We start from the raw sequence: 26,530 nt of genomic DNA, 5'->3' as shown, positions 1-26,530 counted from the left end.
TAATTCGTTATTACGAAATATTAATTCGTTTTTACGAAATATTATTTCGTAATAACGAAATATTAATTCGTAAAAACGAAATGTTATTTCGTAATTACGAAATAATAATTCGTAAATACGAAATAATATTTCGTAAAAACGAATTAAATTTTTTCTAGCGTTTCAAAGAGTTTTGGTAATAGTTATCAATTAGGCCTCAAAACTAAGTTCCTGACTTAATATAAGGCATGTACATGCAATATAAATAGTGATTTTTGTTCTCCCCAAGTTTTTTAACTTTACACTATTGTACATAAATTAAAATATTCGCATGTCAATAGCGTTGAGCCACACCCGTGATAGTACACGCGCTAGGAAAATTTACTTAAAATGGGGGTCCTGTGCTTCAAATCCAAACACGGACATTTCTAATACTAAATTGTGAGGAAATATGCATTTTAAATTGATTAGATTAGTGAAATCTGGACCAACCCCCTCCTCGTCCCATTAGTTTTACTTATGTATATGATAAAAGAACGGAATAATATAGCATGTTTCTGTTTTAAAGATACATGTCGTAAAAGATTGCCTCAAACATTAAAACATTGCTGATAGGAACATGTATTTGACAATGGGGAAAAAAGACCATTTTGGACAGAGAATGACTTCTCACTCAAAAACCCTGTTCACTTTAATATAATAACTTGAGAACCATTCGGCTTATAATCGCAAAGTTGATCAAGGCATGTAAATGACCCATTTGTGAGATTAATAGGTTCTTTATCAAGCTCAAAATGACCTTAAATACGATTTCGTAAAAACGAATTAATATTTCGTTATTACGAAATAACTTTTCGTTTTTACGAATTTATATTTCGTAATAACGAAATAATATTTCGTAATTACGAAATAACATTTCGTAAAAACGAATTAACATTTCGTAAAAACGAATTAATATTTCGTAAAAACGAATTGATATTTCGTAATTACGAAATAACATTTCGTTTTTACTAATTAATATTTCGTAATTACGAAATAATATTTCGTAAAAACGAATTAATATTTCGTAAAAACGAATTGATATTTCGTAATTACGAATTAATATTTCGTAAAAACGAATTAAATGCCGGGGAAAAGTGTCGAGAATGTCACCTTAGGGGCTCCGTATAATTGTTTATATTCGTACAATATTGAAGAAAATGTGTTTACATTTTAATGAGTAAAGTAAAACTATCCTGGACAACTAGTATTTCCTATTGTGTTGAGAAATATGAATATTTCCAAATTATATGCCAACCTTGTTTGACATTATTATTATTATTATTATTTACCAAACTTATATAGCGCCCTTTTCATATACATGTTCAAAGGCGCTTTACAATGATATAAACTAATAACTAATTACAGCAGTACAATTTAAAAACTAAAACAGCATTCACATAATAAATCTACGACATAATAAGAACAAGAATATGAGACAATCAATTAAAATGTGGTATTTACCGTTTTACAATGATATAAAAACTAATAACTAATTACAGCAATACAATTTAAAATACTAAAACAGCATTCACATAATAAATCTACGACATACTAAGAACAAGAATATGAAACAATCAATTAAAATGTGGTATTAACTTAGTCGTTTAGAATTAAAATAATTGAATATCGACAACATACGATAAAATATTCTAGCGAAATTTCTAAAACACCAAATTAGAAATAATGTATTTTATAATCAACACCTTAATTATTTGTAACTGTCTTAAAAATATTAGCAGAATTAAAACAAATTGTAAAATTATGGTTGATATCACACAGTAGTCACACAGTTTTCTAAAATCACTGTCTCAGATTATTCACGATAATGAGTTCATTGACGTTCCTTCGTTTCTCTTACAGAATTTAAAGTTTAGCAAACGCTAGTATCACTTCGAACTATAAATAATTTGCGAACTGAATTAAGTTATTTGGTTGTCACTTTACTTATTGAAACATTATGTCATCAACTGGTCACTGTGACCGGTCAATCTTTTATTATTCAAAATATTTTAAGAATATTTGTAACGATTGTCCTTTGACTGAAGTTTGTTCAAATGGTACCTTCCATTAACCGTACATAAGTACCAGCATGCATTGTCATGTTATCGTTATACTTATTATTTAAGTGGGTGTATATGATCTACTTTAAATGTTTTAATTTGTTTGCCATATGTCTGTACATTTTTAGACTGTGGTCCTGTTAAACAAATTGTGAATGGAAGAGTCACCCTTGACAAAACAAAATTGTCGACATATGGAGCAACAGCGACTTTAAAATGTAATCCTGGCTATAGCCCTAATCAAGTGAAAATAAGTTGTTTAGATACAGGAAAATGGGATGCAGCAAGATGCAAAATCATAGGTAGTGTTCAGTATTTATGAAATACAATTTAAGCACAGTCGTTGTTAACTTCTTAATTTATGATTTTAAAAATATCATTAAACCGCATGATAATACCTCTGTCGAAATTCACATCTAACTGCTTATAATACTTGTACATATTGTATGTAACGTTTTTTTTCTTTTACGTAAATAGTTTTGTCATTTATTATTTGTCTATGTACTAAATGTAAGTTATACTAGATTAAGAATACCGGTAAAACAAAATTTAAGACTAAAAGTCTTAAACATTTACCGGTAAATACCTTTATAGTAGAGGTGTCATCGTTAAGGATTTTTATATCGATATATCGGCAATGAATTATCGGCGATACAGCGATATATCGATTGCCAGGCTAAATTTTAGCTTTCAAGTCTTTTTAAATGTTTCCTAAGGACACTGACATAGTAGTTATATATAGACAAATGCAAAAAAAGATAAGCTATGAAAACTGAACAATTTGTTTCTTTTTTTATACAGCTAAAAATGAAAACTAATGACTAGTAACTATAAAGTTTAAAGCCTTTTCCATTTTGAGTGAGACTAAATAAAGGATTGGAGCACCACACTAAATACCGTATTCCGGTAAATACCGGACAAGGCGCTTGAATCGTAAAATGCCAAAATCTTGCTTTTTTACGCAACGGAATGAACTTTAATAGGTCTAATTCATCTTTTCACACTGATTTATGTATGATAATGCATGAAAAATGTTAAAATCAGCGAAAAAAACGATATTTGTCTATTTTGTGATCATGATTTCTGCAAGCGTCTAGAGGTACTACTCCAATCCTGTATTGAGCTAAATCCTTCCATTTTACTTTTGTTGTTGTTGTTGCTATTACGTAGTTACTGATCATGCTAAATCCCGTCCTAGCCGCTCAAATAAAGCCGGGTTTAATTGGCAAATTGTAATGTTTAGAACCTGAATATTTATTAAAGTTTAACATTTTGTAATCATGATTTTTACAAAGAAACACTGACAATTTTTTCTTGGCATTTTCCCTTTCTAAAATCTGAATTGAGGGGTCTTGACATCCACTTAGCAGACGTGCGAGATTACAACGAAATTAGGCAGCATTCGTTAAAAACACTGGGAGGTAACTTTGGCATTGATTTCCGTTTTCATTTTTAGAAAAAAAATGTTTCTGGCATCCATAACTTTACATGTCGCTTTTATTTTGACGTTTTGTGACAGTAAACAGGTCTGTCAGTTGTATAAAACCTGTTCGCTGACGTCTCTTTAGCTAAAAATATATGTGCATTCGATATCCGATATTTAAAAAATGGAATCGATATCGAATCGGATAACAAAGATCGTTGATACACCGATATCGATTGAATCGATGACACCCCTACTTTATAGGTAATTTCAACAAAACGATTATTAGTATTTTTCTTAAGATATATACTTCACACTTCAAAAATATATTTATCGGCCACATTATATTTGACAAGGTTCATGAGTCTTGCGCTAAGATAATGAGAATAACCGTCCATTTTTAGTTAATTGAATGAAAGTTTCACACATGCTCCACTCGCTGTCAATAGAATATACCGAGGAATTCTTTCTTTCAATGTATTCTATAATAGTTGTTATCAGAATATAAACAATAATTTTACTATCTACGTTTACTATCTATGTAATATTAAGCTTTTAACACTTGAGGCAACTTAAAAAAGCATATAACACATAATTAAAATAGGTTGAATATATGTCTGTACATATTCACATCGTACAATATATCTTATGTGTGACCTCTTTTTTCTTACCTTAAATATTTTCATTTGGTTGTGTTGCTATTTTTTCCCAAAGTACTTTATGTTAGGTTTGTAAGAAATTTTCGAATATGATATTTTTTACCCTTGGATATCGATAAATTTGAATCATTAAAATTAAAACAAAACCAGTGTCTGTTGAATATAGGTCATGCTTTTTTCATAACATTAAAATACACCTGTCAATATGCCTATATAGATGTAGTTTATCAGTTGTATACAATCAAATTAATCCTTTTCCACGAGTATACAATAACTATGCAAATTCTTATTTAATTGATGTTTACATGTTCTACTTCTGTGACGACACGTGACATTATCAGGTTATGACATTTCTCAGTCTTCTGCTAAATTTGCTAAACTGATACCTTTTTGATCAAATGGTGAATACTTCAAGATGCTTCGAAACATTTTATATCCATCTTTCGAATATTTAAACTAATCATTCGTTGATAATCGTCTAATAATTAATTTATCTTACTTAACACATTTTACGCGAAGTTATCCAGTAAGGCTTTACACAGCGGACGATTACACTACCTTTTGGGTATATAGCGCAGTTTCGATGCAGCGATTTTATTCAGGCTGCACAAATACAATACGAATAAACTCTGTTTCTTTTAAAAACAATATAAAATGGTGTTAATAATGTTCAAAATTCACATAACTATTAAAAAGCGTAGATTATTAAATTAGTTTCAGCCATTCAATATCCGAAAATGGAACATTCCCAGACAAGAATTTATAGTCCTTTTCAAAAAAATAAATGGAGTAACACACTATCACTATTGTCAACCCCGTTAAGCAAACAATCTGTCACGTGACCTCACAAGGTATTCTTGTTCAAATGTATTATTCGCTGTATGCTCACATGCTTGTAATCATTGCTTGAGCTAAATAAAGTTTATGTTGTTGTTGTTGTTGTTGCAAATGTCACAATTATTCGTCTGTCATTTATTTTATATCATTTCACTTAATCATGAAAACGTCTTTAAAAGTTATTTCAGTTTAAGCGTGGCCTAAATTGCTGCATTTCTGAAGAAAATTTATCTGCGTCATTTTCTTTCAAGATGAGGAAAAAGCATAATACTCATTTATGCCATGAGATGTTTTTTTTAAGTAAATAGCATAACAACATTGGTTTTGGTTCATGAAGTGTAATGATAAGATCACAGCTACCTTGAATCAAAAGGAAAGTTCCTCCCAATAACATACAAATGGCTTATTATGCACTTTTCAAACATTTATATTAATTTCACTTTTTGTATATCATTTGCATGACACGAGATTTATTATTGCCGATACAGATATTTTGAATATAACACCATTGCTTCTTATGTTTTATCGTCAAGATTTAAATTTAAAATATTTATGAACGGACTTGCATTTACTAGTACCGTCCATGAACTGGCTAAATCAAACCAAGCCTGCAACATTTCCAATTATTTTGTTTTGCTCTGTTTTCCCTATTTGATCATTATTTAGACTGTGAAATTCCTTCAAATGTGGTCAATGGTTCTTTGCTTTTTTCCACAACAACGTATGGATCAAACGCTTCTCTTGTTTGTGATAGAGGATATAATGGAAGCCACACAACCATAAGTTGCCTTGACAATGGTAGTTGGGAAATAGCAACATGTGAAATTAAAGGTATATAACAATAAGAATGCATTTCTTCATCTTTTAAATGACTTTTTGTCCACATATTATTATTTTTTCATATATCAATATTGATAATAACGTATTATTTATAATCACTCTAAAATGTTAAAAGGTTTTGGAGCGTAAAGTTCTCCTTTTACTCATTTTTATTTGTTTGGTTCGTCAGACCAAACAAATAATGGTATAGAAATTTCAGACCCTGCTTTGCATATTTGCAAAATCCGAAAGGAGTCCAAACTTCTCGAAGCGATTACTTCCCTTTATAAGTATATTAATGCCGAAAAATTAAGGGGAAACCCTGCGTCAAGATTGTCAAATGACAGGCGCATTAATTTTTAAGCCTTTTCAAGGAAGAAATAAGTTCCTGATTGGTCGAAGATTTCTAATATTGTGTTATTCTTTACAAATATACATGCCTATATAGAGATCCATGATTTAAATACACCAGTGTTAAACAACAGGTTTACGTGAACAAAATATATCTCGAAATTAAAAAGGGTTACACGCTCGTTTAGGAAGCGAGAGGTGTTGAGTTCAAATCCCTGTAAAAACAACTCATGTATTTTTTGTTTTCTTTTAATTCTTTAAGCCAAATAAACAATGAATTAATTAGTCTTCCATCGCCATATTAGTGAATTCGAATTGTATCCCTTTATTATATCATGATTCCATTTGCCACAAAACATGAAAAGGACATTTTGAAAAATAAAGTCGATGTAACGTTTTGCCTTTACTTATTTACATATGGATTTATATATTTCTTACCATGTTCAGTTGCTGATATTTGTAGTTAATATGAACAGACAAAATTAACTCCATTTTTCGACGTTAAAGTTTGCGTTCCACCTCAAATATTTTCATATTCCATTGAGTGAAATTATGCACACTTCTTTGCAAGCACAATATGACTCTCTCCAAGGCTTATAACTGCACCATGGATTTAAAGAAAAACTTTGTTAACATTGACAATTATACTTTATCAATTTTATTAAATATCTGACATCTCTCTCATGGACAGTGCATACGATAAGTATAATTATGCAAATGTAAATGATTTACAAAACATTCAGAACAATGTACAAAAGTAATCTAAATAGAAAATGACCTTTGCGTAGGAATCACTAGGTAAGATATTCTAACCTGCGTAATTTTGTGTCAAGGTTAAGTTAATCATTTTACATTTTACTAAGGTGATACAAAATAGAATAAAAAGACAACAATAATTGATTTCGGTTCAGGACGCTTAAATGTCAAGGTAACAGTAGTCTTAAGTCTGTACAAAGTAACAAAAGTATTAAATACTAGGCAACCTTCAAATTGCAATCTGTAACTGACACACTCCTGTTCTTTGCATGGGTCATGCAATCAAGGGTAATCGTTACAATGAAGTTGCATATAAAACACTTCCCGCTTATGTTTAACGTCATGATATAAACTGTAAAATTTATAAATGAATTGGACTATTTTTCAGACTGTGGGTTTCCCTTAAATGTGGCCAATGGTAATTTGCACTATATAGCAACAACGTTTGGATCAACGGCTTCCCTTGTCTGTGATAGAGGATATGATGGAAACGGGACAATAAGATGCCTTGACACTGGAAGTTGGGAAACACCACCAACATGTTCTATTAAAGGTCAATTTTAAATTGTATCAATTTCAATTTTTGTAAGATATTATTAAAACTTTTGTTAATACATTCATTATGTATATTTTTAACTATAATGTAAGCCCAGACGTAAATGAATTGTTAAAGTATTATATGTATTGCTGTTTATGTTATATAAATAAAGAGCTGACACCATTTTACTTCATAGATATTGTACATATTTTCCTTTTTTAATCTTAATATTGTTTTCTTTCCTTAATTGTCTGATGTTATTAATGAAATATCATATTTTGCTATTCACAACTGTACCGCAAGGACAACGTTAAAAAATTAAAATTTGTAACAGGAAAAAAACAACAACTTCATGGTAGCATAACACTACCGATAAAATATTGAATCTTGTTCATGAATTTTAAGATTTTAAGTCACAGTGATCTGACACAAGATATATGTTCGTCCCAATGCCTTACAAATATGTTATGTAATAAGTAATTGACTCTTCAATTTCAAACTGAAATATTAAAAAAACGTCGTTGTATTTTAGCTGACCAGAGCATATTTTGCTCATATTTGTAGTTCAACAAATAACAACGTTCTTCATGTGATTTGTTGTGATTTTAAACCGTTTGTCGGCGTATGTCAGTACGTCTTTGCTATCAATCTGGTGTTAAGTATCTATGTTTGTTTTAAATATGGCTTCGTGTAATAAAAAATAGCTTAAGGAATATGCTATGTTGATATTGACATTTGGGAAACTAGAACATGGGTCGTTAAAGTATATTGAAATGTGTTCATAATTCGTCCTTTTTAAACATTCAGAGAGCTCTTTTCTATACATTTTGACCTGTATATATTTGTTATACAAATTCAAGAGTGGAAAGCTATATCCTATAGCCTTTCTAAAAAAACAACATGTTTAGAAGCTATTCTTTGTGAAATGGGCGATGATTGCACGCAGTCCCCACTCGCTGTCACTAAAATATACGGAGAATTTATTTCATTCTAGGTAAAGTTAATAGTTACAATGAAGATGAATGTAAACCGTTTTTCCGCTAATGTTTCACGTCATGATATAAATTTTAAACGTAACGAATGAAAATTACTAATATTCAGACTGTGGATCTCCATTGAATGTGACCAATGGTAAATTGCACTATAACGCAACGACGTTTGGATCAACCGCTTCTCTTGTCTGTGAAAGAGGATATGATGGAAACGGTACAATAAGCTGCCTTGCCACTGGCAGTTGGGAAACCCCACCAAAATGTTCTATTAAAGGTCAATTATTATTATGAATTAATTTCAATCTTTGTTAAATACTAAGAACATTTGTCAATACATTCATTATGTATATTTTTAACTACAATGTAAGCCCAGACGTTAACGATTTATAAATGTATTATATGTATTACTGTCCAGGTGATATAAATAAAGAGCTGACACCGTATTACATTATAGGTATTGTATCCTTTTTCCATTTTTGATTTTGTTTTTCACCTTCATATTGTTTTCTTTCCTTAATTGTCTGATGTAATTAATGAAATATTTATATTTAGCTATTCAAAAATGTACCGCAAGGACAACTATAAAGAACTAAATTTTGTAACAGGAAAAAAGAACTTCATGGTAGCATAACACTACCGATAAAATATTGAATCTTGTTCAAGAATTTTAAGATTTTAGGTAACAGTGATCTGATACAAGATATATGTTCCTCCCAATTCCTTACAAAAATTTTATATTATAAGCAACTGACTTCTCAGTTTCAAACTCTTATATTAAAAGATGGTTGTTGTATTTAAGCTGACCAGCGCATATTCTGCTCACATTTGTAGTTCAACAAAGCACAACGTTCTTCATATGATTTGTTGTGATTAAATAACGTTCGTCATCGTATGTCAGTACGTTTGTGTTAATAATTTGGTTTTAAGTGTCTATTGGTCAAAAAGGGAACAGTTAATTATCTTTGATTTCTTCGATTGGTAAATGTTTGATGGCTTTAATATGGCTTCATGCAATTAAAAATAACGTAAGGATTATGCTATGTTGATATTGGCATTTGTGAAACTAGAACATGGGCCGTTAAAGTATATTGAAATTTGTTCATAATTCGTCCTTTCTAAACCCTCAGAGAGCTCTTTTCTATATATTTTGACCTGTTTATATATGTTACCAAATTCAAGAGTATAAAGCTATATTCTATTGTCTTTTTAAACAAAACGATAAAATTATGCTGTTTTGATATAAATATTGTACGGAAACAGGATAAAATGTTCAGGAAACAATTTCTTTAGAATATATTCTTTTTTAATTAGACATGATTTCACGCAGTCCTCACTCGCTGTCAGTAAAATATACGGAGGAATTATTTAATTCTAGGTATTCTTATTTAATCGTTACAATGAAGATGACTGTAAACCGTTTTTCCGCTAATGTTTCACGTCATGATATAAATTTTAAATGTTACTTATGACAATTACTACTATTCAGACTGTGGATCTCCATTGAATGTGACCAATGGTAAATTGCAGTATAACGCAACGACGTTTGGATCAACCGCTTCTCTTGTCTGTGAAAGAGGATATGGTGGAAACGGTACAATAAGCTGCCTTGCCACTGCCAGTTGGGAAAGCCCACCAAAATGTTCTATTAAAGGTCAATTATTATAAGAATCAATTTCAATCTTTGTTAAATACTAAGAACATTTGTCAATACATTCAATATGTATATTTTAACTACAATGTAAGCCTAGATGTTAATGAATTATAAATGTGTTAGATGAATTACTGTCTAGGTGATATAAATAAAGAGCTGACACCGTATTGCCTTATTGGTATTGTATACATTTTCCATTTTGTTTTTGTTTTTCACCTTTATATTGTTTTCATTCCTTTTGTCCAATTGTCTGATGTTATTAATTAAATATTATATTTTTCTATTCAAAAATGTACTGCAAGGACAACTATAAAGAATTAAATTTTGTAACAGGAAAAAAGAACTTCATTGTAGCATAACTCTACCGATAAAATATTGAATCTTGTTCATGAATTTTAAGATTTTAGGTAACAGTGATCTGATACAAGATATATGTTCCTCCCAATTTCTTACAAATATGTTATATAATAAGCAATTGACTTCTCAGTTCAAAACTCATATATAAAAAGATGGTCGTTTTATTTTAGCTGACCAGAGCACATTCTGCTCACATTTGTAGTTCAACAAATTACAACGTTCTCCATGTGATTTGTTGTGATTAAATACCGTTCGTCGTCGTATGTCAGTATGTCTGTGCTAACAATTTGGTTTTAAGTGTCTTTTGGTAAAATAGAGAACAGTTGATTGTCTTTGATTTCTTCGTCTAGTATGTGTTTGATGTCTTTAATATGGCTTCATGCATAAAAAATAACTTAAGGAATATGCTTTGTTGATATTGGCATTTGTGAATCTATAACATGGGCCGTTAAAGTATATTGAAATGTGTACATAAATAGTCCTGTTTAAAACCTTCAGAGAACTCTTTACTATATATTTTGACCTTTATATATATATATGTAATACAAATTCAAGAGTATAAAGCTATATCCTATTGTCTTTTTAAACAAAACGATAAAATTATGCCGTTTTCATATAAATATTGTACGGAAACAGGATAAAATGTTCAGGAAACAATATCTTTAGGATCTATTCTTTTTAAATTGGACATGATTGCACGCTGTCCTCACTGGCTGTCAGTAAAATATACGGAGGAATTATTTCATTCTATTCTAGGTATTCTAGTTAATCGTTACAATAAAGATGAATGTAAACCAATTTTCCCGCTAATGTTTCACGTCATGATATAAAGTTTAAATGTAACTAATGAATATTACTACTATTCAGACTGTGGATCTCCATTGAATGTGACCAATGGTAAATTGCACTATATCGCAACGACGTTTGGATCAACCGCTTCTCTTGCCTGTGAAAGAGGATATGATGGAAATGGTACAATAAGCTGCCTTGACACTGGCAGTTGGGAAAACTAACCAAAATGTTCTATCAAAGGTCAATTATTTATTATTTGTATCAATTTCAATCTTTGTTAAATACTTAGAACATTTGTCAATACATTTTTAAATCAATCTAATATTTGATAAATATTAAGAACTTTTGTCAATACATTCATCATGTATATTTTGAACTACAATGTAAGCCCGGACGTTAATGAATTATTAATGTATTATATGTATTGCTGTACAGGTGATATAAATAAAGAGCTGACACCGTATTAACTTATAGGTATTGTATACATTTCCCATTTTTCGGCCCCTAATTTAGCTTGGAGTTGGGGCATTTAGATTTACCCATGCCCGTCCATCCATCCGTCCGTCCATCTGTCCGTCCTTTCGTCCGTTCTCTTTTGTATAGCACATTACTCAAAAAGTATTTGACATAGTGTCATGAAACTTAAAAGGAATGCTGATCAGCATGAGCAGGTGTACATCTTGGTATTCTCCAGTGAATTCATACAGTACTTTTAGAGTTATTGCCCTTGACTTAGTACAAATGTGCAACTTTCAACTTGTGTCGCATGTAACTCAAAAACGATATGACATAGAGTCATGGAGCTTTACAGGAATGTTGATCAGCATATGAAGTTGTCAACCTGGGTATTTTTGTCTGGATTTATTCAGTATTTTTAGAGTTATTGCCCTTGACTTAGATTTATTGCGATTTTCAACTTGTGTCACATTTAACTTAAAAAGGATTTGACTTAGAGTCATAAAACTTTACATGAATGTTGATCAGCATGTGTAGTTGTGCACCTGGGTATTTTTGTGTGAATTTCTTCAGTATTTTTATGGTTATTGCTCTTGATTTTGAATTATTTTGCACTTTCAACTTGTGTCGCATTTAATTAAAAAAGGATTTGACATAGAGTCATGAAACCTTACGGAATGTTGCTCAACATATGTAGTTGTGCACCTTGGGTTTCGCTTCTGGATTTATCCAGTATTTGTAAAGTTATTGCCCTTGAGTTAGTTAAAACCGTGTTATTTGTTCCCTAAGTGCTCGAGTTAAAATCAACCATCTTTACAGGAATAACGATCAATATCACTAAATTACAGGAATAATGATCATCATCACTATGAAGCTATGTACCTGGGACTTTGCATGTGGATTTTTATTTCAGTTTCGTTATAGTTATAACCCTTGACTTATAGTAGTATAAATTTGCAATTTTCAACTTGTTCATGCATAGTTCAAAAAGTATTTGACTTGTAGGCCTGACAGTTTACAAGAATGTTGGTCAGAAAGTTTACTTATGCACCTTGGGGTTTGCTTATTGATTTATTCAGTATTTGTAAAGTTCTTGCCCTTTACATAGCAAAAGATTTTTTTGTTCTCAACATATGGCACATGAAGTCTAAAACATATTTGACCTAGAGTCATAATATTGATAGAACAGTGGTGTTTGGGGCACGCGTGTGCTATGGCCACATTTTAGTTGATTTCCACCGTTATATTGTTTTCTTACCTTTATTGTCTGATGTTAACAATGAAATATTATAGTTAGCTATTCAAAAATGTACCGCAAGGACAACGTTAAAGAATTAAAATTTGAAACAGACAAATAAGAACCGCATGGTAGCATAACTCTACCCATAAAGGATTGAATCTTGTTCATGAATTTTAAGACTTAAGGTCACAGTAATCTAATGCAAGATATATGTTCCTCCCAGTTCCTTACAGATATGTTATATAATAAGCAATTGACTTCTCAGTATCAAACTCATAATCATTATAAAAAAGATGGTCGTTGTCTTTTAGCTGACCAGAGCACATTCTGCTTACATTTGTAGTTCAACAAATTACAACGTTTTTCATGTGATTTGTTGTGATTAATAACCGTTCGTCGTCGAATGTCAGTACGTCTGTTCTAACAATTTGGTTTTAAGAGTCTTTTGGTAAAAGAGAGAACAGTTTATCGTCGTTGATTTCTTCGTTTGGTAAATGTTTGATGTCTTTAATATGCCCTCATGGAATTGAAAATAACTTAAGGAATATGCTTTGTTGATATTGGCATTTTATAAACTAGAACATGGGCCGTTTAAGTATTATGAAATGTGTACATAATTCGTCCTTTTTAAACCTTCAGAGAGCTCCTTTCTATACATTGTGACCTGTTTATATATGCTACAAAAATTCAAGAGTATAAAGCTATATCCTAAGGTCTTTTTTTAACAAAACGATAAAAGTATGCCGTTTTCATATAAATATTGTACGGAAAGAGGAAACAATGTTCAGGAGACAACTTATTTAGAATCTATTCTTTATAAATTGGACGATGAGTGCATGCAGTCCCCACTTGCTATTAGTAAAATATACGGAATAATTATTTCATTCTAGGTATTCTAGTTAATCGTTACAATGAAGATGAATGTAAAACATTTTCCCGCTAATGTTTCACGTCAGGATATAAATTTTAAATGTATCTAATGAATATTACTACTTTTCAGACTGTGGATCTCCATTGAATGTGACCAATGGTAAATTGCAGTATAACGCAACGACGTTTGGATCAACCGCTTCTCTTGCCTGTGAAACAGGATATGATGGAAACGGTACAATAAGCTGCCCTGACACTGGCATTTGGGAAAGCCCACCAAAATGTTCTATTAAAGGTCAATTATTCATTATTTGAATCAATTTCAATCTTTGTTAAATTCTAAGAACATTTTGTCAATACATCCATAATGTAATACTATTTAAACTACAATGTAAGCTCAAACGTTAAGGAATTTTAAATGTATTAGATGTATTACTGTCCAGGTGATATAAATAAAAAGCTGACACCGTATTACCTTATAGGTATTGTATACAAATTCTTATTTTTGTTTTTGTTTTCCACTTTTATATTGTTTTCTTTCCTTAATCGTCCGATATTATTAATAAAATATTTACATTTAGCTATTCAAAAATGTACTGCAAGGACAACTATAAAGAATTAAAATTTGTAACAGGAAGAAAAAACTTCATGGTAGCATAACTCTACCGACAAAATATTGAATCTTGTTCATAAATTTTAAGATTTTAGGTAACAGTGATCTGATACAAGATATATGTTTCTCCAAATTTCTTACAAATATGTTATATAATTAGCAATTGACTTCTCAGTTTCAAACTCATATATAAAAAGATGGTCGTTTTTTTAGCTGACCAGAGCACATTCTGCTTACATTTGTAGTTCAACAAATTACAACGTTTTTCATGTGATTTGTTGTGATTAATAACCGTTCGTCGTCGAATGTCAGTACGTCTGTTCTAACAATTTGGTTTTAAGAGTCTTTTGGTAAAAGAGAGAACAGTTTATCGTCGTTGATTTCTTCGTTTGATAAATGTTTGATGTCTTTAATATGCCCTCATGGAATTGAAAATAACTTAAGGAATATGCTTTGTTGATATTGGCATTGTATAAACTAGAAAATGGGCCGTTAAAGTATAATGAAATGTGTACATAATTCGTCCTTTTTAAACCTTCAGAGAGCTCCTTTCTATACATTGTGACCTGTTTATATATGCTACAAAAATTCAAGAGTATAAAGCTATATCCTATGGTCTTTCACACAAAACGATAAAATTATGCCGTTTTCATATAAATATTGTACGGAAACAGGATAAAATGATCAGGAAACAAAATATTTAGAAGCTATTCTTTGTAAATTGGACGATGATTGCACGCAGTCCCCACTAGCTGTCAGAAAAATATACGGAAGGCATTATTTCATTGTAGGCTTTCTTGTTTATCGTTACAATGAAGATGAATGTATACCATTTTGTCCGCTAAAGTTTCACGTCATGATATAAATTTTAAATGTAACTAATGAATTTTACTACTATTCAGACTGTGGATCTCCATTGAATGTGACCAATGGTAAATTGCAGTATAACGCAACGACGTTTGGATCAACCGCTTCTCTTGCCTGTGAAACAGGATATGATGGAAACGGTACAATAAGCTGCCTTGACACTGGCATTTGGGAAAGCCCACCAAAATGTTCTATTAAAGGTCAATTATTCATTATTTGAATCAATTTCAATCTTTGTTAAATTCTAAGAACATTTTGTCAATACATCCATAATGTATATTTAAACTACAATGTAAGCCCAGACGTTAAGGAATTTTAAATGTATGAGATGTATTACTGTCCAGGTGATATAAATAAAAAGCTGACACCGTATTACCTTATAGGTATTGTATACAAATTCTTATTTTTGTTTTTGTTTTCCACCTTTATATTGTTTTCTTTCCTTAATCGTCTGATATTATTAATAAAATATTTACATTTAGCTATTCAAAAATGTACTGCAAGGACAACTATAAAGAATTAAAATTTGTAACAGGAAGAAAAAAACTTCATGGTAGCATAACTCTACCGACAAAATATTGAATCTTGTTCATAAATTTTAAGATGTTAGGTAACAGTGATCTGATACAAGATATATGTTTCTCCAAATTTCTTACAAATATGTTATATAATAAGCAATTGACTTCTCAGTTTCAAACTCATATATAAAAAGATGGTCGTTTTTTTAGCTGACCACAGCACATTCTGCTTACATTTGTAGTTCAACAAATTACAACGTTTTTCATGTGATTTGTTGTGATTAATAACCGTTCGTCGTCGAATGTCAGTACGTCTGTTCTAACAATTTGGTTTTAAGAGTCATTTGGTAAAAGAGAGAACAGTTTATCGTCGTTGATTTCTTCGTTTGGTAAATGTTTAATGTCTTTAATATGCCCTCATGGAATTGAAAATAACTTAAGGAATATGCTTTGTTGATATTGGCATTTTATAAACTAGAACATGGGCCATTAAAGTATAATGAAATGTGTACATAACTCGTCCTTTTTAAACCTTCAGAGAGCTCCTTTCTATACATTGTGACCTGTTTATATATGCTACAAAAATTCAAGAGTATAAAGCTATATCCTATGGTCTTTCACACAAAACGATAAAATTATGCCGTTTTCATATAAATATTGTACGGAAACAGGATAAAATGATCAGGAAACAAAATATTTAGAAGCTATTCTTTGTAAATTGGACGATGATTGCACGCAGTCCCCACTAGCTGTCAGAAAAATATACGGAAGGCATTATTTCATTGTAGGTATTCTAGTTTATCGTTACAATGAAGATGAATGTATACCATTTTTTTTCCGCTAAAGTTTCACGACATGATATAAATTTTAAATGTAACTAATGAATTTTACTACCATTCAGACTGTGGATCTCCATTGAATGTGACCAATGGTAAATTGCAGTATAACGCAACGACGTTTGGATCAACCGCTTCTCTTGCCTGTGAAACAGGATATGATGGAAACGGTACAATAAGCTGCCTTGACACTGGCATTTGGGAAAGCCCACCAAAATGTTCTATTAAAGGTTAATTATTCATTATTTGAATCAATTTCAATCTTTGTTAAATTCTAAGAACATTTTGTCAATACATCCATAATGTATATTTAAACTACAATGTAAGCCCAGACGTTAAGGAATTTTAAATGTATGAGATGTATTACTGTCCAGGTGATATAAATAAAGAGCTGACACCGTATTACCTTATAGGTATTGTATACAAATTCTTATTTTTGTAATTGTTTTCCACCTTTATATTGTTTTCTTTCCTTAATCGTCTGATATTATTAATAAAATATTTACATTTAGCTATTCAAAAATGTACTGCAAGGACAACTATAAAGAATTAAAATTTGTAACAGGAAGAAAAAAACTTCATGGTAGCATAACTCTTCCGACAAAATATTGAATCTTGTTCATAAATTTTAAGATTTTAGTTAACAGTGATTTGATACAAGATATATGTTTCTCCAAATTTCTTACAAATATGTTATATAATTAGCAATTGACTTCTCAGTTTCAAACTCATATAGAAAATGATGGTCGTTTTTTTAGCTGATCACAGCACATTCTGCTTACATTTGAAGTTCAACAAATTACAACGTTTTTCATGTGATTTGTTATGATTAATAACCGTTCGTCGTCGAATGTCAGTACGTCTGTTCTAACAATTTGGCTTTAAGAGTCTTTTGGTAAAAGAGAGAACAGTGTATCGTCGTTGATTTCTTCGTTTGGTAAATGTTTGATGTCTTTAATATGCCCTCATGGAATTGAAAATAACTTAAGGAATATGCTTTGTTGATATTGGCATTTTATAAACTAGAACATGGGCCGTTAAAGTATAATGAAATGTGTACATAATTCGTCCTTTTTAAACCTTCAGAGAGCTCCTTTCTATACATTGTGACCTGTTTATATATGCTACAAAAATTCAAGAGTATAAAGCTATATCCTATGGTCTTTCACACAAAACGATAAAATTATGCCGTTTTCATATAAATATTGTACGGAAACAGGATAAAATGATCAGGAAACAAAATATTTAGAAGCTATTCTTTGTAAATTGGACGATGATTGCACGCAGTCCCCACTAGCTGTCAGAAAAATATACGGAAGGCATTATTTCATTGTAGGTATTCTTGTTTATCGTTACAATGAAAATGAATGTATACCATTTTGTCCGCTAAAGTTTCACGTCATGATATAAATTTTAAATGTAACTAATGAATTTTACTACTATTCAGAGTGTGGATCTCCATTGAATGTGACCAATGGTAAATTGCAGTATAACGCAACGACGTTTGGATCAACCGCTTCTCTTGCCTGTGAAACAGGATATGATGGAAACGGTACAATAAGCTGCCTTGACACTGGCATTTGGGAAAGCCCACCAAAATGTTCTATGAAAGGTCAATTATTCATTATTTGAATCAATTTCAATCTTTGTTAAATTCTAAGAACATTTTGTCAATACATCCAGAATGTAATATTATTTAAACTACAATGTAAGCTCAAACGTTAAGGAATTTTAAATGTATTAGATGTATTACTGTCCAGGAGATATAAATAAAGAGCTGACACCGTATTACCTGATAGGTATAGTATATAAATTCTTATTTTTTGTTTTCCACCTTTATATTGTTTTCTTTCCTTAATTGTCCGATATTATTAATAAAATATTTACATTTAGCTATTCAAAAATGTACTGCAAGGACAACTATGAAGAATTAAAATTTGTAACAGGAAGAAAAAAACTTCATGGTAGCATAACTCTACCGACAAAATATTGAATCTTGTTCATAAATTTTTAAGATTTTAGGTAACAGTGATCTGATACAAGATATATGTTTCTCCAAATTTCTTACAAATATGTTATATAATTAGCAATTGACTTCTCAGTTTCAAACTCATATATAAAAAAGATGGTCGTTTTTTTTAGCTGACCACAGCACATTTTGCTTACATTTGTAGTTCTACAAATTACAACGTTTTTCATGTGATTTGTTGTGATTAATAACCGTTCGTCGTCGAATGTCAGTACTTCTGTTCCACCAATTTGGTTTTAAGTGTCTTTTGGTAAAAGAGAGAACAGTTTATCGTCGTTGATTTCTTCGTTTGGTAAATGTTTGATGTCTTTAACATGCCCTCATGGAATTGAAAATAACTTAAGGAATATGCTTTGTTGATATTGGCATTTGAGAACCTAGAACATGGGCCGTTAAAGTATATTGAAATATGTACATAGTTCGTCCTTTTTAAAACTTTAGATTGCTCGTTTCTATACATTTTGACCTGTATATATGTTAAACAAATTCAAGAGTATCAAGATTTATCCTATGGTTTTTTAAACAAAACGATAAAATTATGTCGTTTTATATAAATATTGTACGGAAACAGGACGATTTGTTTAGGAATCAAAATATTTAGAAGCTATTCTTTGTAAATTGGGCGATGATTGCACGCAGTCCCAACTGGTTGTCAATAAAATATACGGAGGAATTATTTCATTCTTGGTATTCAAGGTAATCGTTAAAATGAAGATTAACATTAACTATTTTTTCGCTTATGTTTCACGTCATGATAAAATTTTTTTAATGTAACTAATGAATGTTTCCAATATTCAGACTGTGGACCTCCATTAAATGTGACCAATGGTAATTTGCTCTATATTGCAACGACGTTTGGATCAACCGCTTCTCTTGTATGTGATAGAGGATATGATGGAAACGGTACAATAAGCTGCCTTGACACTGGCAGTTGGGAAACCCCACCAAAATGTTCCATTAAAGGTCAACTATTATTTGAATCAATTTCAATCTTTTTAAATACTAAGATTATTTGTCAATACTTATGTATATTTTTAATTACAATGTAAGCCCAGACGTTAATGATTTATAAATGTATTATATGTATTACTGTACAGATGATATAAATAAAGAGCTGACACCGTATTACCTGATGATTATTGTATACATTTTCCACTTTTGTTTTTGCTTTTTCATCTATATATTGTTTTTTTACCTTAATTGTCTGATGTAATTATTGAAATATTATATTTAGCTATTCAAAAATGTACAGTAAGGACAACTATAAATACCTTAAATTTGTAACAGCAAAAAAGAACTTAATTGTAGCATAACTCTTCCGATAAAATATTGAATCTCGTTCATGAATTTTAAGATTTTAGGTAACAATGATCTGATACAAGATATATGTTCCTCCCTATTCCTTACAAATATGTTATATAATAAGCAAATTACCTCTCAGTTTCAAACTCTTTTATTAAAAGATGGTTGTTGTATTGTAGCTGACCAGCATTTCTCGTTTTTGTTTTTCACCTTTATATTGTTTTCTGTTCTTAATTGTCTGATGTTATTAATGAAATATTATATTTAGCTATTCAAAAATGTATCGCAAGGACAACGTTAATGAATTAAAATTTGTAACACGAAAAAAGGAACTACATTGTAGGATAACTTTACCGATAAAATGTTGAATCTTGTTCATGAATTTTTAGAATTTAGGTGACATTGATCTGATACGAGATATATGTTCCTCCCAATTCCTTATAAATATGTAATATAATAAGCAATTTACTTCTCAGTTTCAAAATCAAATATAAAAAATGGTCGTTGTATTTTAGCTGACCAGAGCACATTTTTCTCACATTCGTATTTCAACACATTACACCGTTCTTCATGTGATTTCTTTTGATTAATGACCGTTCGTCGTCGTATGTCAGTACGTATATGCTAACAATTTGGTTGTTAGTGTCTTTTGGTAAAATAGAGAACATTTAATTGTCGTTGATTTGTTCGTTTGGTAAATGTTTGATATCTTTAATATGGCTTCACGGGATTGAAAATAACTTAAGGAATATGTACATAATTTGTCCTTTAAAACATTCAGAGAGCTCTTTTCTATACATTTTGACCTATATATATATATATATATATATATATATATATATATATATATATATATATATATATATATATATATATATATAGGTTTGTGAAAAATATTTGAATCTACAAAATACCTTTCAAAAACACTGGATCCAAAGAAGGATACAAGAACGTGGAAAAAAAAATTTGGAGAAAATAAACGTTCATACAGTGCTAAAGTATAAGTACCCAAGTACTTTCGGCGTATTATGCCTTCATCAGGGGTGTATTACATGTATAATGTGCACACAATCGAGCACAAAATCTCAATACGTGTGTACTGTATAGTATCAAAAATTGAACTGAAACACAGTCGCTAGAAAGGTGATAAAATAACATCGATTATGAATAGACCGTTATTGAATGGTCATTGTGTAGTACTTTACAAAAGAGAATATAGCCTGCGGTCAATATGGCAAAAACTCGGTTAAATATATCTATAGAACTGTGTTTAAAAGAAAAAAATAAAACTTCACATATAAGGGCGTTTTGTGTTTTTATTACTTTAAGTATGATGTAAGAAAATGCAAGTTACAAACAGTATGATGTTATATGAAGTGGAAATTTACGATAAGGTGAAAGTAAAAACGAAGCTCTCAGGCAAGGGAAAAATAGCCCTCCCCGACACCGCCTGATGACTAAAGTTAGGTTTTAAAGTTTGTCAAGAATGGGCTAGAATAAGTGTGTAAATTAGTCTCCTTTATTGATTCCTGATGGCTCTAGCGTATTCAGTCGGCGAATCCAGTATGTCTCGCGTGATTTCCGTGTTATATCTGACCACTTTGTGTTATGTTCAATACAACAGAGGGACACGTCTTTAAAACTGTGTCCCTCAAGGTGAAAATGTTCAGCAACTGGGGATCTGTTAAATTTTCGTGTTTTCCAGTCAGAGCGGTGTAAGTTCATTCGTTTATTTAATGGAAGTTTAGTTTCACCGACATATTGTTTGTTACACACTTTGCAAGAAATAAGATAAATAACGTTTGCCGTTTTACAATTCATTATGTCTTTGAGAGATGTTTTGGCCCCTATTTTTGAGGAGAATGTTTTTGTAAGGAGCATGACAGCACAGGTTTGGCATCTTGGTGTGCCACATGGTCCAGACTGACCTTCTTTATCTGTCATTATTGGTCTCAGTTGGGCTCGAACAAGTATGTCCCTGAGGCTTTTAGGTCTCCTATATGCAATGGTTGGTTTAGTTGGGAACATCTTGTTAAGTTTCTGTGAAGACTCAATAATTGGCCAATGTTTGTCAATGATGGCTCTAGTGTTAGGTAAGTCTGGGTGATATGTGAGCACAAATGGAATTTTATTTTGTGTAGAACCACTAGATTGATGTTTGTACTCTAGTAAGTCTTTCCTGTGCTTGCTGTCTGCATTTAAGATCGCGTTTGCAATGTCTTCTTCCTTGTATCCTCGCTTCCTAAGATGTTCAGACAGTTCTTTTGCTCTGATATAGAACGTGCTGGGACTTGAACAGATTCGTTTGATTCTCAAAGCCAAACTGTATGGTATGTTCTTACAACAGTGTCGAGGGTGGCAGCTGCTTGGAAGAAGGTATTTATTGATGTTTATCGGTGGGTTTTGAATACAAATCAGTAATTATATGATTGTCTTTAATATGAGATGCTGTGTCGAGAAAAACATGTTGTTCGTTTGATACCTCAGTGGTGAACTTTATAGATTTGTGAAAAGTATTAGCTCTGTAAAGAAAATCTTGCAAAGCTTCTTCCCCGTGACACCATTGCATGTCAATGTCATCTATATAGCGTAACCAACTGAATGGTTTAAGAGGTACTGCAGCTAGCAGTTGTCCTTCTAATTTGCCCATAAACACGTTGGCGTAAGATGGCGCCATTTTAGTCCCCATAGCCGTGCCCTGTACCTGTAGGAAATGTTTGTCACAGAAAACAAAGTTGTTGCATTTCAGAATAAGTACGAGAAGTTCGATAAGTGTTTCTGTGGGAGGATTCTTTATTATACGAGAATCCCATGCTTCTTTGCACGCTGCAATGCCATCTTCGTGGGGGATGTTAGTGTATAATGCAGTAACATCCATAGACACCAAAAGGGTTTGGTCAGGTAAATCTTTCTGAGATTCTAATTTTCTTAGATAATCAGTGGTGTCCTGCAAATGAGAGGGCAAAGCGCATACAAATGGCCGAAGATGGTGGTCAACAAATTCTGAGATACGTTCTGTTGGGTGACCGTTGGCAGATACAATGGGGCGGCCTGGGATTCTTCGTTACAATGAAGATGAATGTATACCAGTTTTTTCCGCTAAAGTTTCACGTCATGATATAAATTTTAAATGTAACTAATGAATTTTACTACTATTCAGACTGTGGATCTCCATTGAATGTGACCAATGGTAAATTGCAGTATAACGCAACGACGTTTGGATCAACAGCTTCTCTTGCCTGTGAAACAGGATATGATGGAAACGGTACAATAAGCTGCCTTGACACTGGCAGTTGGGAAAGCCCACCAAAATGTTCTATTAAAGGTCAATTATTCATTATTTGAATCAATTTCAATCTTTGTTAAATTCTAAGAACATTTTGTCAATACATCCATAATGTATATTTAAACTACAATGTAAGCCCAGACGTTAAGGAATTTTAAATGTATTAGATGTATTACTGTCCAGGTGATATAAATAAAGAGGTGACACCGTATTACCTTATAGGTATTGTATACAAATTCTTATTTTTGTTTTTGTTTTCCACCTTTATATTGTTTTCTTTCCTTAATCGTCTGATATTATTAATAAAATATTTACATTTAGCTATTCAAAAATGTACTCCAAGGACAACTATAAAGAATAAAAATTTGTAACAGGAAGAAAAAAACTTAATGGTAGCATAATTCTACCGATTAGATATTGTATCCTGTTCATTAATTTTAAGATCTAAGGTCACAGTGATCTGATACAAGATATATGTAAATCCAAATTCCTTACAAATATGTTATATAATAAGCAATCAACAACTCAGTTTCACACACTCAAATATAAAAACATATGGTCGTTGTATTTTAGCTGACCAGAGCACATTCTGCTCACATTTGTAGGTCAACAAAGAACAACGTTCTTCCTGTGATTTGTTGTGATTATAAACCGTTCGTCTTCGAATGTCAGTACGTCTATTCTAACAATTTGGTTTTAAGAGTCTTTTGGTAAAAGAGAGAACAGTTTATCGTCGTTGATTTCTTCGTTTGGTAAATGTTTGATGTCTTTAATATGCCCTAATGGAACTGAAAATAACTTAAGGAATATGCTTTGTTGATATTGGCATTTTATAAACTAGAACATGGGCCGTTAAAGTATAATGAAATGTGTACATAATTCGTCCTTTTTAAACCTTCAGAGAGCTCCTTTCTATACATTGTGACCTGTTTATATATGCTACAAAAATTCAAGAGTATAAAGCTATATCCTATGGTCTTTCACACAAAACGATAACATTATGCCGTTTTCATATAAATATTGTACGGAAACAGGATAAAATGATCAGGAAACAAAATATTTAGAAGCTATTCTTTGTAAATTGGACGATGATTGCACGCAGACCCCACTTGCTGTCAGAAAAATATACGGAAGGCATTATTTCATTGTAGGTATTCTTGTTTATCGTTACAATGAAAATGAATGTATACCATTTTGTCCGCTAAAGTTTCACGTCATGGTATAAATTTTAAATGTAACTAATGAATTTTACTACTATTCAGACTGTGGATCTCCATTGAATGTGACCAATGGTAAATTGCAGTATAACGCAACGACGTTTGGATCAACCGCTTCTCTTGCCTGTGAAACAGGATATGATGGAAACGGTACAATAAGCTGCCTTGACACTGGCAGTTGGGAAAGCCCACCAAAATGTTCTATTAAAGGTTAATTATTCATTATTTGAATCAATTTCAATCTTTGTTAAATTCTAAGAACATTTTGTCAATACATCCATAATGTATATTTAAATTACAATGTAAGCCCAGACGTTAAGGAATTTTAAATGTATTAGATGTATTACTGTCCAGGTGATATAAATAAAAAGCTGACACCGTATTACCTTATAGGTATTGTATACAAATTCTTATTTTTGTTTTTGTTTTCCACCTTTATATTGTTTTCTTTCCTTAATCGTCTGATATTATTAATAAAATATTTACATTTAGCTATTCAAAAAGGTACTGCAAGGACAACTATAAAGAATTAAAATTTGTAACAGGAAGAAAAAAACTTCATGGTAGCATAACTCTACCGACAAAATATTGAATCTTGTTCATAAATTTTAAGATGTTAGGTAACAGTGATCTGATACAAGATATATGTTTCTCCAAATTTCTTACAAATATGTTATATAATAAGCAATTGACTTCTCAGTTTCAAAGTCATATATAAAAAGATGGTCGTTTTTTAGCTGACCCCCGCACATTCCCCTTACATTTGTAGTTCAAAAAATTTAAACAACTTTTTTTATGTAAATTTTGGGTGATTAAAAAACCTTCTCGTCAAATTTCCCCAGTAGGTCTATTCAAAAAATTTGGGTTTTTTTTTAAGGTTTTTGGTAAAAGAAGAAAACCCATTTTTATTCCGTTTTTTCTTCTTTTGGTAATTTTTATGTCTTTAAAATATCCCTTTTTTTGGGAACTGAAAATAACTTAAGGGATATGCTTTGTTGATATGGCATTTTATAAAATAAAACATGGGCCGTTAAAGTATAACGAAATGTGTACATTCAATTCGTCCCTTTTTTAAACTTCAGAGAGCTCCTTTCTATTACATTGTGACCTGTTTATATATGCCTACAAAAATTCAAGAGTTTAAAAGCTATATTCCTAATGGTCTTTCACACCAAAACGATAACATTATGCCGTTTCATATAAATTGTACGGAACAGGATAAAATGAATCAGGAAACAAAATATTTAGGAAGCTATTCTTTGTAAATTGGACGATGATTGCAAAGCAGTCCCACTAGCTGTCAGAAAAATATACGGAAGGCATTATTTCATTGTAGGTATTCTTGTTTATCGTTACAATGAAAATGAATGTATACCATTTTGTCCGCTAAAGTTTCACGTCATGATATAAATTTTAAATGTAACTAATGAATTTTACTACTATTCAGAGTGTGGATCTCCATTGAATGTGACCAATGGTAAATTGCAGTATAACGCAACGACGTTTGGATCAACCGCTTCTCTTGCCTGTGAAACAGGATATGATGGAAACGGTACAATAAGCTGCCTTGACACTGGCATTTGGGAAAGCCCACCAAAATGTTCTATTAAAGGTCAATTATTCATTATTTGAATCAATTTCAATCTTTGTTAAATTCTTAGAACATTTTGTCAATACATCCATAATGTTATATTATTTAAACTACAATGTAAGCTCAAACGTTAAGGAATTTTAAATGTATTAGATGTATTACTGTCCAGGTGATATAAATAAAGAGCTGACACCATATTACCTTATAGGTGTAGTATACACATTCTTATTTTTGTTTTCCACCTTTATATTGTTTTCTTTCCTTAATTGTCCGATATTATTAATAAAATATTTACATTTAGCTATTCAAAAATGTACTGCAAGGACAACTATGAAGAATTAAAATTTGTAACAGGAAGAAAAAAACTTCATGGTAGCATAACTCTACCGACAAAATATTGAATCTTGTTCATAAATTTTAAGATTTTAGGTAACAGTTATCTGATACAA

General features: G+C 31.1%; 1 protein-coding gene and 3 long non-coding RNA genes across 4 annotated transcripts; all 4 read left to right on the top strand.

The window, feature by feature from the left end:
* Positions 1 to 2,213: 2,213 nt before the first annotated feature.
* Positions 2,214 to 7,473, top strand: LOC132734336 (uncharacterized). The gene is made up of 3 exons (XR_009626299.1): positions 2,214 to 2,383; positions 5,667 to 5,831; positions 7,315 to 7,473. It is a non-coding gene; the product is annotated as an uncharacterized LOC132734336 (long non-coding RNA).
* A 1,096-nt stretch (positions 7,474 to 8,569) lies between these two features.
* Positions 8,570 to 11,490, top strand: LOC132734333 (uncharacterized). The gene is made up of 3 exons (XR_009626298.1): positions 8,570 to 8,730; positions 9,943 to 10,107; positions 11,332 to 11,490. It is a non-coding gene; the product is annotated as an uncharacterized LOC132734333 (long non-coding RNA).
* Positions 11,491 to 13,910: 2,420 nt separating this feature from the next.
* LOC132734332 (uncharacterized) lies at positions 13,911 to 16,880 on the top strand. Its single transcript, XR_009626297.1, has 3 exons — positions 13,911 to 14,117; positions 15,338 to 15,502; positions 16,722 to 16,880. It is a non-coding gene; the product is annotated as an uncharacterized LOC132734332 (long non-coding RNA).
* Positions 16,881 to 17,014: 134 nt separating this feature from the next.
* Positions 17,015 to 26,122, top strand: LOC132734334 (sushi, von Willebrand factor type A, EGF and pentraxin domain-containing protein 1-like). Its single transcript, XM_060721063.1, has 6 exons — positions 17,015 to 17,069; positions 18,104 to 18,208; positions 19,484 to 19,648; positions 23,148 to 23,312; positions 24,536 to 24,700; positions 25,938 to 26,122. Exons 1-6 carry the CDS (start codon positions 17,015 to 17,017, stop codon positions 26,120 to 26,122), a joined length of 840 nt encoding a protein of 279 aa, XP_060577046.1.
* The last annotated feature ends 408 nt before the right edge of the window (positions 26,123 to 26,530 follow it).

Source organism: Ruditapes philippinarum, unplaced genomic scaffold (genome assembly GCF_026571515.1).
Source record: "Ruditapes philippinarum isolate M1 unplaced genomic scaffold, ASM2657151v2 ctg2046_1_1_1_1, whole genome shotgun sequence".
NCBI lineage: Eukaryota > Metazoa > Mollusca > Bivalvia > Venerida > Veneridae > Ruditapes > Ruditapes philippinarum.
Note: the sequence above shows the minus strand (reverse complement) of the source record. Positions and strands in the feature narration are given on the sequence as shown.

Excerpts from the sequence above, each read along its gene's own strand:
- LOC132734334 (XM_060721063.1), top strand. The coding sequence starts at position 17,015 with ATGTATTACTGTCCAGGTGATATAAATAAAGAGCTGACACCGTATTAC. Across the intron at positions 17,070-18,103 it reads GACACCGTATTACCTTATAG|AGTGTGGATCTCCATTGAAT; the intron begins GTATTGTATACA and ends ACTACTATTCAG. Across the intron at positions 24,701-25,937 it reads ACCAAAATGTTCTATTAAAG|AGTGTGGATCTCCATTGAAT; the intron begins GTTAATTATTCA and ends ACTACTATTCAG.